Raw genomic sequence first — 15,324 nt, 5'->3', positions numbered from 1 at the left:
GGCCTCTTATGCTTAACTTTAGGTCTCAAGCCCAAGTTCCAATAAGGAAATGACTTAAAGGGACACAGACTGTTCTTTCAGAACTACAAACAGAAAGATTCCTGAACTATTTTTAAAAAGGGAATATGTTATTTCGTTGCCACTAGAAAAACATAATAAATGTGTCTTACTGGACAGTTACTTATAAGTAATAGTTTTGTAGCTCAGCCCTCAAGTATATTTGAAAACTACTTCCAAAACTGGCTTCACTGCAAGGAAAAGAGCAACAGTTTGGGAATTCTTTTACTATCAGAAAGCCTCTTAAACAGACATTCTGCTACCTTTTATTAGGAAGGATGAAGGTGAGGACAGAAATGGTTCAGTTAATTATGAGCATTATCTGTATCGAAGCCACAGTTTCAACCCTCGCAGACAAACAAACTGGGAACATTATTTCTAATGGAATAATGTGCAGAGTAATAACTGCAGAAATCACTGCTATTCAGTGTGCAACACTACTGCTGTTCTTCTTTTATAACAACATTTGAAATGGCAAAAAGATGCACCTTTAATTTGTATTTTTTAAGACACTAATATACAACAGACATTGTCTCTGGGTGGCTGTAGCACAGAATACTGAGCAACTTCCCAAGAAACACCACTATTTTCTAGTGGATCACAAGTCAGCCAAGAAGCTCCAAGAGCCCTGCAACAGTATAAAATACAGCAAGGTCTCTCAACTTCAATTTCTCAGTTGAAAAATTAGAATAATGAACTCCAAGTACAGACATACTGAGAGAAGTCTTTAAAATTATTTGAAGATATAAAAAGCAATGTTGACATGTGAAGTCACAGGGAAAATATTTTTAGAAATAGGCAGTCCAGAAGATTGTGATGTTAGATCTTTGCTCTCTTTTCACCAGGATAATCCAGTCAGGTCTTTATGGGAACAGGGGGCAAGGAAGTCCTTTAGAAGTGGATTAAAAAGGCTTTTCTTTTCCTGAATAATTCAAAGATAAAATACATCCATGTGTTCATCTATAAAGCTGAAAGCTGAACTTGCAAGGCAGTTTAGTTCCTTTTTTTTTTGTTGTTGTTATATGGTATGCTAGATTGAAGTTTTCTAAACCTTCTTACGATAACTTCATTTTTTAGTACCTCTATTTAGCTGAGTGGTTGAAATATTGAGAACTTGATTCATTTATTTTTATCATTGTTTCTTTTTTCTCCCTTTTACATATCCACCTGAAAACATTTAGAGTAACCAGTATTTATCAGATAGCTCAACAAGCAGCCATACATTAAACACTGGTTTTATACAAAAACTAGTCACATTAATACCAAATGGGCTGCACTGCAATTAAAAGTGTTTTGAGGCAAACAAATAAATTCTTTCTCTTCAGCTCACCTTCCATTTCTCTGTCACACAAGTATATCCTACTCTGTTCTGAACAGTGAAAAGGAATTTATGAAACTGGTAAATCGGGACCAATGTTTGCCTTTTAAGCAAAGAGAATTAAGCTGGAGTTTTAGCTGTACAGAACTAAGTATTCCCTCCAACTTGTACATGATGCACCTGTATTAATTTATGCAGCTGTTTAGTTACAAGTGTTGCAAGCTGATTGTAAGTCATCAGTATGTGCCTTGTACTGTAAACTGTTATTGTAATAAATTTAATATTCATAATCCATCTGTAGACGTCTCTTGTGCCTCTCTCATGGGAAGAACAAAGATAAAATCAGTTCCAAGAAAAACCAGAATAGCTAGTCCAGTTTACTACACCAACAAGGCCTCTGACAAAAAGCAGAGGATTTCCTTTAGTGCTTGAACCTTGGCCCACTGCTAAATACTCTTTCATTCTATTCCAACAGAAGAACCAATGCATGTTACATTTGTTTAGACAGAACAGTAAAACAAACCAATCCACACTGGGAGTAAGTGCCTGGCTACTCGATTAGCTTACATATGAAACTCACTGCATTTCAAGTCTTTGGAAACTGGCATTTAATTTTACTCACATTTTGTCTCATTACCAAGTCTGCTGAACAAAACATTAGAGAAACACAAATCTCAAAGTATATTTTTATATTAGCTCACCTTGCCAAAGAATAAAAGTGATAAATTTACTACAAAACAGAGTGAAAACCACTGTGAAAAGTGGTGAAAGTGTATTTTAAAACCTATAACCACTGTCAGATTTCCTACTTACCAAGTTATAGTTTGGAGAGAATTTTATTATTGATTATGAACCTTTGAACAGACAGACTGACAAATCTAAAATATCACTTCCAGTAGAACAAGCAGATATCACTGTAATACATGAAAAAAGACTCACATACCTTATTTCACACAAAAAAGATGCAGTAAAATAACACAAGGATTAAAAAAGACACACACATTAGACCCAGTATGTATCTTACACTTTATTTGAAGTGTTTCTGTACATCAGGTCCCCAAAACCAAAGCCCACACATAAATAAAAAAGTCATATGTCAATATGCATTTATCTTACAAAATGCCATACTTCATACAGAGATCTCCTAGATTATTATTCAGGCTTTTTCTTGTTTTCCCCATTTTTACAGATCTGTTTCTCATTTTTAAAGCATCGCTGGGCAACAATGACTCCTGCTAAGGGCTGAGAACACCTTTGTTTTGGCAGAGCTCACTGTTTCAGCTGTGAAAGGAGTAGGGGCTGCCAGGGGGAAGTATTCTCACCTTATGTTGTTTAACACTCCTAGGTCTACCCCAGAATCTTCAAATACCCAGGACAGGGTACTGAAGCCAGGGTGGACAATCAGCCAAATTTAATATTTCAACTGTATAAACAGACTAAGGGTGTGTATCAAGTGATCCATCAATGAATTTAGAAAGTTGTTCTGCTACTACGGCACACACAATGTCTTAAATGGAAGCCAGGAATAAATAGCTAGGATACACTTTTACTTCTGTACAAGAGTCCATGCAGCAGTGGCTTTTCCTCTTAGTTGACAGAGGAAGTGGTTCTGTCCACCACAGCCACGTTAATCTTCTTCCTTCTCAATGTAAGATTTAGTACCGACACGTGCCATCTGCCTTGCCAAATAGCGGTCCCGTGCCGACATGACTGTCTCTTCATTGCTCCGTTTGGCAAATTTACTCATGCTCTCAGATGCTTTAGATGTTGCTTCTTTCTCCTCTTTCTCCCCTTCTTCTCCAGCTTTACGTTTCTGCTCAGACAAAATTCTAGAGCTGGATTTTCTCTTCTCATCCACCTCTCTCTCTTTTCCCAGATCAGCCTCCCCATCTTTTTCTAAATACATAGGACTACTTTCCCTCCCTTCTCTGTATTTCTTTTCATCACTACCATATTTCTCTCTCCTCTCTTTCCCACGATCGTCCTTTTCTCTGTATTTCTCTCCGCTCTCCTTCTCTCTGTCACTGTATCTATCTTTACCATTTCTTATTCTTTCTTTCTCTCGTTCCTTTTCTGAGCCCTTCTCTTCTCTCTCCTTTGCCTTCCTCCACTCTCTGCCACGTCCTTCCCTCTCTTTTCTTTCCTTCCCCCTTTGTTTATCATCTTGCTCTTCCCTCCTTCTGTAATTATCTTTATTAGTATGATCCCCATATCTATGTCGCTCTTCCTTTTCCCTTTGGTGATCCTTTTCGTGGGTCCTACTTCTCTCATAATCTTTTTCCCTGTATTGTTCATCATTTCCCCTTCTGCTTGATCTGCTCTCTCCCTTCTTTGTAAGATGATTTGTTGGGGCTTTTGTGCGCAGCTCTTCCTCCACACTGGATGAGCTTGGTGACCTGGAATGCCTCTGGCTCTTGTGATGTTTAGCCTCCTCTTCACTGCTCACAGAGCTCTCTCTCTTTTTCTTATTTTTCAAATTTACTTTACTATTTTTGTGTCTCTTATCATCATCACTACTATCAGTTCCCAAGTCACTATCAGCATCTGGATTATCCTCTTTCTTAGCAGAGGGCTTCAGTCTTTGCCTTTCATATGAGCATGTGTTCCTTTGGTTGGATTCATCACAACTGTCAGATTTTTCTTCCTTTATCCTACATTTTTTATGTTAAAAAAGAAAAAACAACATTACACAGCCTGCAATCTCAGACTTTTCTACAAACTGACTTCTGGTCAGGTCTTAAGCAAAAGATGGTGCTGACAAGTCTAAGGAAGAACATCTCTATCTGTGCCTCAGGTTCCAGGAATCCAGTGCAAAGGATTTCTATTAAGTATCTGTATCTGGTTCATTGGTGCACACGAGCTGATGAACTTATCTAAAAGAATGACTGTGGTTAAGTACCTGTAGCCTCCACCTAAGGAAAAAGACATGGATTTGTACTCTTGTATAAGCTTTTTTTCCCTATGTGTTTATTCCTCTTTTCACATCAAATAATAGTGCAGAGAAGCAGCAGGCTGTCTGTTTTGATGACAGAGGTAAGAACATAGCTTCCATTAGTAGCAGTAGCAGGTTTTTTTAATCCAGTATTTGTGAAGATCTCACTCTTGTGACTAGATAGAAAGTAGTATCTTTAAACAGCTCATAAAAAAAGCCAACCCATGGAGGACCAATCTGGGCAGGAGACAGAAAGGTTTTGCTTCATCGTTCTTTTCTGACTGATAACGAAGCACACGTTTATTCACACAAACCACGTGTCTCTTCTTTTTAATCATACAACTACCGTGACAGTCTGTGGTAAATTGGGATGAATCAGCACACCACCTAGTCAGGTTGAATGGTTGATGTGTGCTTGAAAGCACGGTTAGTCTACAAACGACGACTGAAAACTACGCTGTAAAGTTTGATAATTTATTTGGTAATCCAATTAATTAAAATGACAAGTCCAAAGTGGATCCCTTTAGAGGCAAGTGATGCAAATTCTGAGATCTAAAAATTAAGCCTTTTTCTCTCTGTATCCTATTGTACCACCATAATAAGAATAAAATTAAAATATACACCTGAGCTTATTTGAAAGCTTTCCTCGAATTAATTTTACACACAAATCACAAAAGGAATATTTCCTTAATTTGCAAGATTAAAACCCCATCATTTCAAATGATCTATACACAGTACAGAACTACATCTTCCTGAAGATGATCTGAAAGAACTACTAAAGCAAACGGACAACCAAGTGGGCTGACAACGACTGCTGCTGTTTATATAAAGATACAGATGCAAGTAACTTAGATTTCATCAATGAAAAGAAGAAACCATAAAATGCAAAATTCATTTAACCACCTCAGTAGCAATCTTTGTGTACCACTGAAACCAAGGAGGTATTTCACACTGGTGAAAGCCTGACACAGGATGTTTTTCCAAACATATCAGTATACTGATAAATTAAGTCTCAAATGACAAAACTGTGTCCTCGAATTTTCCATTCTCTGCTTAAATTCAGGGAGCTGTTCTGCTTTTCTTACCTCCTATTTCTTTTACACTACTTTTCTCTATTTATTTCCAATAAGGTGGCATATCCTTATACTAAAGACATAATCAAGAATTCCCTTATTTCAGATAGCTGAGTAACTTCACTGTGATCACATTCTTCATTTAAGCTAAGAATTTACTTTCTAAATAATGCAATTTCTTTGTGATGCCAAGCATTTAACTACTGACATTCGGGTTTAGGGCCTATCTCAAGTGAGGTTTAACCTGAATTAATTGTTTCAAATGATCAGTTGTTGCATATAAGAAGCATAACCCCTTCACCATATTTATCCACAGGGCAGAATTTCACCATCTCAACTACATAAATAATTCAGCCTCATCTCATTACTTTGCTTTGAATGTGCATATATTAAGATTTTTAAATATTCACATTGGATTTCCTTTCTATTTTATTAATTTCCTTTTACCACAGTATCAACACTAAATTAATTTATTTTTAAATAAGTTAGAGACCCACATTCTTTTCAAGGAATTGGTATCACAACATCATCTCCTATGACTTACCTCTGTGCTCACTATTTTACCTTTTGTCTCCCTTGTGATCCAAAGTATGTAACTAAATGCATATTGCCAAATATTATGTAAACCAAAGTAAACACAGGTTAGAATAACACCAAGCAGTACTACAAGTATGACTGCCCTCTTGATACTTTTTAAACAGCATGCCTCTCCCGCTTGTTTCTCTCTGATAGTCTCTCTGATACCACTAATGATCATTAGACATTTTCCAAATAATTGAGTTAATCAGCTGTAGAAAGCAGTCAGCTTATCCCACCAGTGTTTTACTACTTTCTGTCTAATTCTTACAGTGTTCCAGTGAGTCTGGAATCACAAACAGCCAGAAGCTGGTTTACATGTGAAAGCCTTCTGGAATCCCATCCTACCTGGCTTCACGGAAGCTGCATTTCGGCATCTCTTCTTCCCCTACCCTCTGGTTTAAAAGATGTCTGTAAAATCCACTGAGATCCCTCTGTTTGGTCACATCCAGGTATGCTAAGAGGAAGAAAGGAAGGTTGGATTTACTGTGCCACAAATACTCATCAGACACAACTCACAATTGGTAGACACCACCAAGACTGCTATCTCCATTCTGGAGGTTCTCAAGCCCAGAGTGAAAAAAGCTCAGAACAACCTGATTTGGCCTCACAGCAGACCATGCTCTGAGCAAAAGGCTGGAACAGACGACTTGCAGAAGTCCACTCCAATAGGATTTATCTTATGATCCTATATCCTATTCTTCACACCTATTCCTGGGACACTGTACAGAATGTCTGAAATCAGGAGTGTAAGCATCACTGTACCCAGGCTTACCAGCCTTCCTTCAACAACTGACCTTTCCTCAAAAATCAAAAGTAGCAACCCAAATAGTACTGACACACAAACAGAGGAGCTTCCTCTGTTTCTTTTGTAACATGTATAAAGGAAAATAACAGAAAAGTGGGATCTGATTCAGTAGCTGCTGTCTGGTCCTTTTTGATTTTACTTATCTGAAGCCTCACAGAGAGACCAGATGACAATGCTGAAATCATATACAAGGCCATACTTCTTAGGGGGAATTATTTCAGTGTGAATCTCACCCTCGATAGCTGCCTCTCTTCTTTCTCTTTCCTCCTCCTCAGCCCTCTCTTCCAGCTTCTTCTTGTAGGCTGAAGTCACAAAAGCCTCTTTGTGAGCAAACTCTCCTCCTTCCATTTCACGCTCTTTCTGAATTTTTCTTTCCATTCTTTTGTCTTGCTCTTTCTTTCTAATCTCAGCTGCTTTGAGGATATTGTGGATGTATCTGGGCTAAAATAGGAGAGAAAAAAAAGGTATAATGCTGAGAGGTAACAAAGGTGGCTGAGAAAACACAAATTGGGATTGCTGGAGATGTTGAAGAAAGTTTGCAATGGAAGAAAATTGACAGAAGCTAGTCTAACATATTCTCACACTGTTTGACAGCCATCAGAAATAAACCATCATTTCCATTTGGATCACTAACATGGCATGCTTCCCAATAACAAAAGAGGTTGCTGTGTTCAATCAAAACATTCAGCCCATCTTTGACTAGGATTATTTTTGCTCAAATGGTTTTTGATTTCTCACCCATCTTCTGACTTGTACTAGTCTTGCCTTTCTATTGCTGTAAAGGAACAGGAAGTTTCCTTTACACCCACATAACCCAACAAGAGCTTTCAAATGAAACAGAGTAGGTAACAATGAAAATCTCACTTGTCAGGATAATTGACCAATGCTTTGAAACAAGGCATTGGGCTGTGGAAACCAGCTCCCATTTCACCAAGGAAAGTGGATTACTTTGGTCTTCTGACAGTCCTCCAGGAAGCACGCTACTGACTGAGGAAGGAGGATTTATGTTTGTTGGCTTAATAAGCAAAGAGTCTTTATTATCAGAAGTAGAAGTGCTGCAGGGCCCCCTGCCTCTAATCCTATTACCCACTGTAACATTCTCTTCAGAAACTCAGAGAGAAATGCTATATGTATATCATAAACTGGGTGGGAAACTTGTAGCCTGCTGCCCTCCAGAATTCCACTAGATCACGACTCTGAACTAACAGTTTTGCCAAAATTCTTGCAAATTACTACTTTATGTAACAGAATTTGAGTGCAATACTTGTATGCCCCAAGAGAAAACGCATCTGACAAAGCTTGAACATTAAGGAACCAGGGTTATTCGGAGCACACAGAGATAAGACAGACAGCATACATTTTCAGGTATCGACCTTTTTGTCATCGTTTCCAGATAACACTCTGGCATTACTTTCTTTCTTCTTCTCCTGCATTTCATCATAAATACTGTCATATTCATACACTGTAGCATCTTCTTCCAAAGCCTTCTGAATCTCCAATTTAGTCTAAAAAGAAAAAAGAGAAGATACCAAAATATGAAGCATGAAATTTTTTACTATTTTCAAACATTTTATTCCTATATTGTAATTTAAACAGATCTATAGTATAAAAACTATCCATTGGAACATTGAGTGTAAATTTAAAACAGTCTGATCTACAAAGTTCTTCAACTGTTTACCAGGATTGAGAAGATGAACAACCAAATCATGACCAGTAATTGCAGTTACAGGAAATAAAGGCAGCAAAGCACAAAAGTTAAAACAATACTGGAAACTTCTTAATGAGCCAACTGTTCTGTCAAATAATGTAACAAACAGTAAACATTTCAATAAATTTTACTATCTGTTTTCATCTATAGTTTATCCCCCTTCCCTAAAGGTCCAAATAGTACCAGTGTAATTCAGGATATGATTCCATATTTCACAGTTCTATCTTCTGTTTGCACAGTCAAGTTGGAAGTAAGAACTGTGAAATTGCTCCGTTTTTAAAAGCCCTCTCAGAAAAAAAGCCAACTACGAAGGGGCCCTTAGATCAGATCTCCTGACAACAGGAGAGGAATGCTGAGTGGCAACCACACAAGTTTCTCTCAAGCACACATCACCTCCATCAAAAGCCAGCAATGTGTTAAATGTGTGATGCACAACTATCTTTTTCTTCTAGCTATGTCTTCTATTGCTCTGGAACTTTTTTAAATGTAGAAATGATGTTTCCTCTGTGCAACTTACTCCTCAGTAACAGTAAAAGGCTCTCTGTCAGTATATACTTAAAAACCCAATACTTTGTAACATTACATTCTACAAATGAAACAAACCGAGAAATTCTAAAAACATCAACCTTCAGTGTCACAAAACAAACCTCAATATCTTGTGTATTTAAGTGCTTGCACTGAGCAATCAGGAAGTTTATTGTGTTTTAAATTATGACCAGCTCTGTGTTAAACCTCACTCACAAAGCTTTCATTGGGCAGTTTTTCAGCTACTCTGATCATAGCCAGAAGAATTTCAAAAAGAACAATCTTGCCCAGAAAAGTGAAACAAGGTCTTTGCTAGAGGAAAGGCTCTGAGAATGTCTAGTCAAGTTTTAAAGATCTTGTGCTGCAAAGAGCAATACACAAAATTATAAAATTACATGGAATTTTTTTAAAGGGTGACTCTAGCTCTGAAGTTGCACAATTATGTTTCAGTGATTATCTAATAAAAGAGAATGGATGCAGTAATCTCCTAATTTCTCATGGGAATTAAGAGCTCCCACTGCACCTTACCTGTTTCATTGCTTGTTTTTTCAATGCCTCTTTCTGAAGACTTTCACCAACAGATGGCTACAGGAAGGAAGCATTGCAGAAATAAAATTAATTACATTGACACAGCAAATATAGTTTTTCTACCATTCTAACAAACTATATAATAGTCCCATTATATAAGTCAGTCTCTCAATTCAATAATATTTTTATGTAAGCAAGCTACAAATTCATTCACAAGCATACAAAGAATCAGCCTCTTCCATGAGCAAAGTATTGCAGTACCTCAACATACATAAATATGCATTTTTTATTAAAAAGGTGATGAGTTTAAGAACACTATTTCATTAGACCTAGACTTCTTTCTGGTTCTTGAGGAAGATGATCCTCTGCTTGACATATTAAGGGTCATCAATGAAGGATTCCTTTATCAGACACTCTGACATTGGTTTTACAGAAAGGCACCTGAACAGTAAGGAATCTCCCCTGCATTATGCCAGAAAGCAAGGGCTCAGTAAAAGACAAAATAGATTCTCCAGTTGTATTTACAGAAGCAGCTTTAGTCCATCAAAATATTTGAAATGCTGCTTAGAATGTTTCCCTTGTCTGTCCACATGAAATAAAAGTGTTGATGTACAAAGATTACATAAACACAAAAGTAATACCTAGTCCCTGTTATTGTACATATAATTGTAAAGACACCACCTGCTGTTTATTTGTCTAGAGCAGCAGTAAGTTTACAGAAACAAACACCTTCCCTAATGGTTTATGGTTGACAATTTCCTGTTGTGCTGTGAGCTCTGATAGATGAGAACCTCCCGTCCTTTTGTATTGTTTTTACTTATCAACTGCCCATTTATTAAAGGCCCTATAAACTCAGCAATCTGTCTCACACTTTCTCCTTTCCCTGCACTCAAGCTATTCTTCTGAAGCACAAAGCTTACAGTTTAATATTTTCTAGAAGGAAATTGCAGTTGCTACCAAAACCCCAGGCGTGGTCCTTACTGACAGATAACGTAAGACACCTCTCCATCCCTTTTCTCAAACCAAAAGCTGCTTCTGCTCTAATACAACCTGTTATGAAAGACCCATGGTGGGGCTTTGCACTTCAACATTGCCCTTTTGAATTCTCTACATGTTGCTTTGCAGTAGACATGTAAAATAAATTACTTTTGTTTAAAGTGAAATACATTTTAAAGGGAAATGAAATGTTTCAGTGACGTCAGGCAGATTATATCTAGTTTGAGTTTAATCTCTCACTACAACCACCTAGTTTTAACTGGACATGCAGAAAAGTATCTGGTCAAACAGCAACAGCAGGATAACTTGGAGCTCTATGTGATCAGCAAGTGAAAGAAGGACATATAGTCAGACAGTTCCCAAAATGCAAAGCTTGTATTTCAAATGAGCTTGTCAGTCCAAGAGCACTTCATTGTTAAAGATGGAGAAATTGACACTTCCAGAGAAAACTTCATCTCACTGATTTTAGGTGTCTACTTTAGAATGAGCTTAGTTGTGCCCCAGAAGCACCCGCATCTCCACTGACTGTACAGGGAGCTGAGGGAACTCCAGTGCAGACACCTGCATGTGTCTCTATGGATCTTGCCCCAACTCTGTGGCCCTTTGTCATAGAATCATAGAATGGTTAGAATTGGAAGGGACCTTAAAGATCATCCAGTTCCAACCCCCCTGCCATCAGCAGGGACACCTTCCACTAGACCAGGTTGCTCAAAGCCTCATCCAGCCTGGCCTTGAACACTTCCAGGGAGGAGCAGCCACAACTTCCTTGGACAACTTTCATGTCCATGTCTGTGAAGGGCTGAGATGTGACTCTGCTCAGAGCACTTCATTCTTCCCACATCAGATAAGAAATCTCGGACTGTGAAATCCTTAGATTCATGACAATTTGGTATCAAAACATCTTAAAATGAGCTATTTCCACTCTCATATATGTACATAGAAGTTCAAACTTGGGGCTTGCCCTCACAGCAACCTCTATTATCCAACTACAGCCTGCACATGGATGATCACTAAATGCACCAGACTCAAGCCTTCATGGGGAAAAAACAAATCAAGTCAGGCAATAAAGTCATCTCAATTCACACATTACACAAGCCATGGCTACCAGCAGGAGATTAAAAGAAAAAACATGAAAAACAAGTCGTGCAGAATTAGCTTTCCTTGGCATTCCCTCCCAGCTTCCAGAAACCAGTTCAGGGACTTCCTGAACTGGAGGATGCACCTGGACCATTGTTTGACACCAAGAGACATCCCTTAATTTGACTAATCATTTCTGAATCCATTTATATTTTTGGCCATGCCACAATATCCTGTGGCAATGAGCTTCACAACTTGATTATAGACCGTGTGGAGAAAAAAACCCAACTTCCTTTTGTCAGATTAAACCAGTTACTTGGTAATTCTGTAACATACCCTACCACTCATATGATGAGAAATGGCAAAAATCACTTTACTTTCTTTGAATCACTCTTGATTTTACATACATCCTCTCAAGTTATTCCTCTCCACTTCCTTCTCCTCAGTAATATCTTTTCTAAGATGCAATTCCTTTCTGATACAATCAAGAAACAGAAGTTTTATCTGCTGTACCACAGAAATATTTTCAACTAAATTCCAAAGATGAAATTGAACATGGAACAGTGCACTGGGAATACTGACGAGTAACCTCTGAAAATGCAATGCATGAATTAGGGAATAGTATTTTTTGAGAAAATGGATATATCACAAATAACAAGCAGGAGGAATGGAAACTTATTTCTAACATATCATAGTTTGTTGCTGTAACATCTACTCTCTACAACAGGCTTTCCTAGGGGTAACAACCTTCCCCACAGTTTTTAAACACAGCAATGACTCCTTGTTGCAAAGGCAAGTAATTCAGAACTATATTGGCTAGAAGTAACTGGAATTGCCTTGTTCACTTTTTCCCAGTCAACACTGTATTTCAAGAAAATTTCCATCCCGGATGTCCTGTTTCTTATGAAATAACTCAAAGACCATCTTCACCAGCAACTAACACCCACTAACAAACTAAGCCACAGCAAAAAAACCTTTCAAATTCCTTCAGCAAGGGTACAGGCAAAATCTTAATGAAATATGCATAGTAACACTTAAAAAAAAGGAGCAAAAGTTCAGTATCTAATATATAATCACAGACCAAGTCAGGTGTGCAGATTTCCCAGCACAAACTTTATTAGAGTTCAGTTAAAAATACACAATCTCCAGACATTTGAGATGTAGTTCTGACTGATAAGGTAGCAGACAGGAAATGAAACCCCTCCCAAATGCTGCTCCTTATCTTGAAAACCTCTGAAATTATTATTGAACTAATAAAGTAATTTTGCTTTTTTAGAAAATGATCTTCTTTGATAAAGGCAGTTATGAGATTATTACTTTTTGCTGGGTATGTACCATACTGATGAGCATGACAACTTTTAAGAGTCTTTATAACAGACTCTAGTAGTGAATCTGTCAGCCTTTCTAAAAGGGAGGATACTTGATCTGTTAAGCTAAAAGTCAGCAGACAGCATCATACATTATTATTATTATTATTATTATTATTATTATTATTATTATTAGCATTGTTATTAGCATTGTTATTAGCATTATTTTGCTTTAATGTTTAGATATTGAGAGAAAATGGAGAAGTTAAAAAACACAAGATAGCCCCATACTCAGGAAGGTTCCCAGCCCCTGCTGTGTAATGTTAATGACAATAGATTATTTCAAGCTCAATCTTGGGATCTGGAAAATGTCAGGTCAGCCCCTTAACGCAGAGAAAGACACTAAATCCCAAACAGATAGGGAAAATGCTCCTGCCACTGAGGACAGCGGATCCACTGTCAGCTCTGTTAGCTGTATTTAAAGGAAACCCTCTCTTTAGAGACATGGTGCCAGCTATGAGCTCAGGTGGAGGGACACACCTCCTGACAGCGCTGAGGACAGCAACTAAGTGAGGAAAGAGATGGGATTTAAGATACATTCCTGTCCTCTTTGTTTCTTGTACGTCCTATGAGCTGCACTGAGACAGTTTCATGTTCAGGACTGAGGGGATGTTACTAGGAAGGCCCTCAGCCCTTTCGTGTTCTGTATGAAGGGAGCTCAGACAGCCCCAACAGCACCATTCTGGATTCTGTAATGGAACCAGGCACAAACACAAGAGACTAGGAATGCTGGGTTCAGGCTTTCTATGACAGAAAAATTACAACTGCCAGTTCATTCAAAAAACATTAAAAAAAAAGTTTTTATAACATGAGTCAAAGGCTCACAAAGATTATTTGATGCTTTATTAACATTTTTTTCAAGCATGCAAAAGAAAAGAGCATCGAGTGAAGCTCTAGAGCAGTGAGAACATTTTTGTAACACAGGTTCTGTATTTAAATTCAACTTCTTAAATGTTAAAATTCTAGACTATAAGTATATGTAAAGGTTATTTTCTGGGTTTTGTGGACAAAAGTTCAACATGCACATAATGACATTATGATTAAATTATCATAAGTAATTCTAGATTGATAAAACTCAGTAAATTGTAACATTATGTCCAGAAGGCTTCATCCATACCCAGAGCTCATCTCCACAATTCTGTGTTTCTATTCTTTACCTGTAAACTATGAAGCTACTTGTTATAATTCCTTCAAAAAATCTGGTTTAGAAGTTGGGTTTCTGTAAAGTAACCAAACCAGCCTATATACCTGCCAGTTCTTGGATGCCCCATGGCCATACTCACAGCAGGACATCCAGAAGTGTAATTTCTAGAGTGTACAGCCCCCTCTGCTGGGGCAGGGAGACAGAAAGTATTTGAAGGCAGAATTTAAAAGAAATAAAAATTAAAGGAGACTATAGAAAAGACTACTATCAACATCATGCAGTACAGTCATACATCACAGAGTATCACTAAACTCTGATCACAGAAAAGGTGTGTATTGTTCAATCTAGCATTACAAGTATTGTGAGTACTTCCAGAACTACAAGTAATTCTCATTACTTGCCTTTTTTTTTTTTCTTTTCTTTTCTTTTTTTTTTCCCCTTCAGAACATTTGGGTTGTCCAGCTTCATTTTTGTTTACAGTGAGTGCAACCATCATAAATCAGTTATATCAAATTTGGGTGGAATAAGTTACAGGATAAATACTTAACAACTTAACAACTACACTTTAAAGTTAGTATCTGAGAAACAGCTGTTGATTACTCCTGTCTTTCTGTTTGCAGACATATTTACCAGGGAGAGCAAACAAGTTTCTTTACAACCCAGATACTGTGAACTCTCGCAAACAGGTTGCCACATGAACTTTTGGAAGAGCTGACAGAAAGTAATTAACAGTCAATTAATCACTTCCATGTAACTTGCACTAAAGAAAACACAGATCATATTTCACACCCAAATGCAAATGATGACACATATCTTGGTGACACTGTCATAAGCTGATGTGGGCATTAAGGGTTGTAAATAAATGATTTGCAGAATACAGAGCAAGTTTCAGAAAAAAACTGGTGAACTGACCTCTTCATCAGAGTCATCTGCAAACACTGAGAGTTTCTTCGAGGCAAGATTCTTCTGTGGCAATTTTTTTGGCATAATGAGCCCATATCTAGGGAAAAAATTAAAAGTTGCCTTTAACATGACTTACAACAAAACACATAGCACTTTCCAAACCAAAATCTCCCATTCACAATTTTAGAAACACAGATCTGCATCGTTATCAAGTATAGATCTAAGCAGCACTTGCAGCAGTGCACTCAGCCTTGCCACACACTTGCCAGCTTCTCCCATAGCCAGCGCTGTCTTTTTCCAAGCAAAGTTTCT

The 15,324-nt window shown here is 37.6% G+C and overlaps 1 protein-coding gene across 1 annotated transcript; it reads right to left on the bottom strand.

Annotated features, from left to right (window-relative positions):
- Positions 1–3,002: 3,002 nt before the first annotated feature.
- Positions 3,003–15,105, bottom strand: NSRP1 (nuclear speckle splicing regulatory protein 1). Its single transcript, XM_029084769.1, has 6 exons — positions 15,022–15,105; positions 9,526–9,582; positions 8,138–8,269; positions 6,998–7,205; positions 6,305–6,413; positions 3,003–4,026 (listed from the first exon to the last, which is right to left on the bottom strand). The coding sequence occupies exons 1-6, from the start codon at positions 15,094–15,096 to the stop codon at positions 3,003–3,005; spliced, it is 1,605 nt and encodes a 534-aa protein (XP_028940602.1). The 5' UTR covers positions 15,097–15,105.
- Between the last annotated feature and the right edge of the window lie 219 nt (positions 15,106–15,324).

This window comes from Antrostomus carolinensis, unplaced genomic scaffold, assembly GCF_000700745.2.
Source record: "Antrostomus carolinensis isolate BGI_N321 unplaced genomic scaffold, ASM70074v2 scaffold8214, whole genome shotgun sequence".
In the NCBI taxonomy this organism is placed as follows: Eukaryota; Metazoa; Chordata; class Aves; order Caprimulgiformes; family Caprimulgidae; genus Antrostomus; species Antrostomus carolinensis.
Note: the sequence above shows the minus strand (reverse complement) of the source record. Positions and strands in the feature narration are given on the sequence as shown.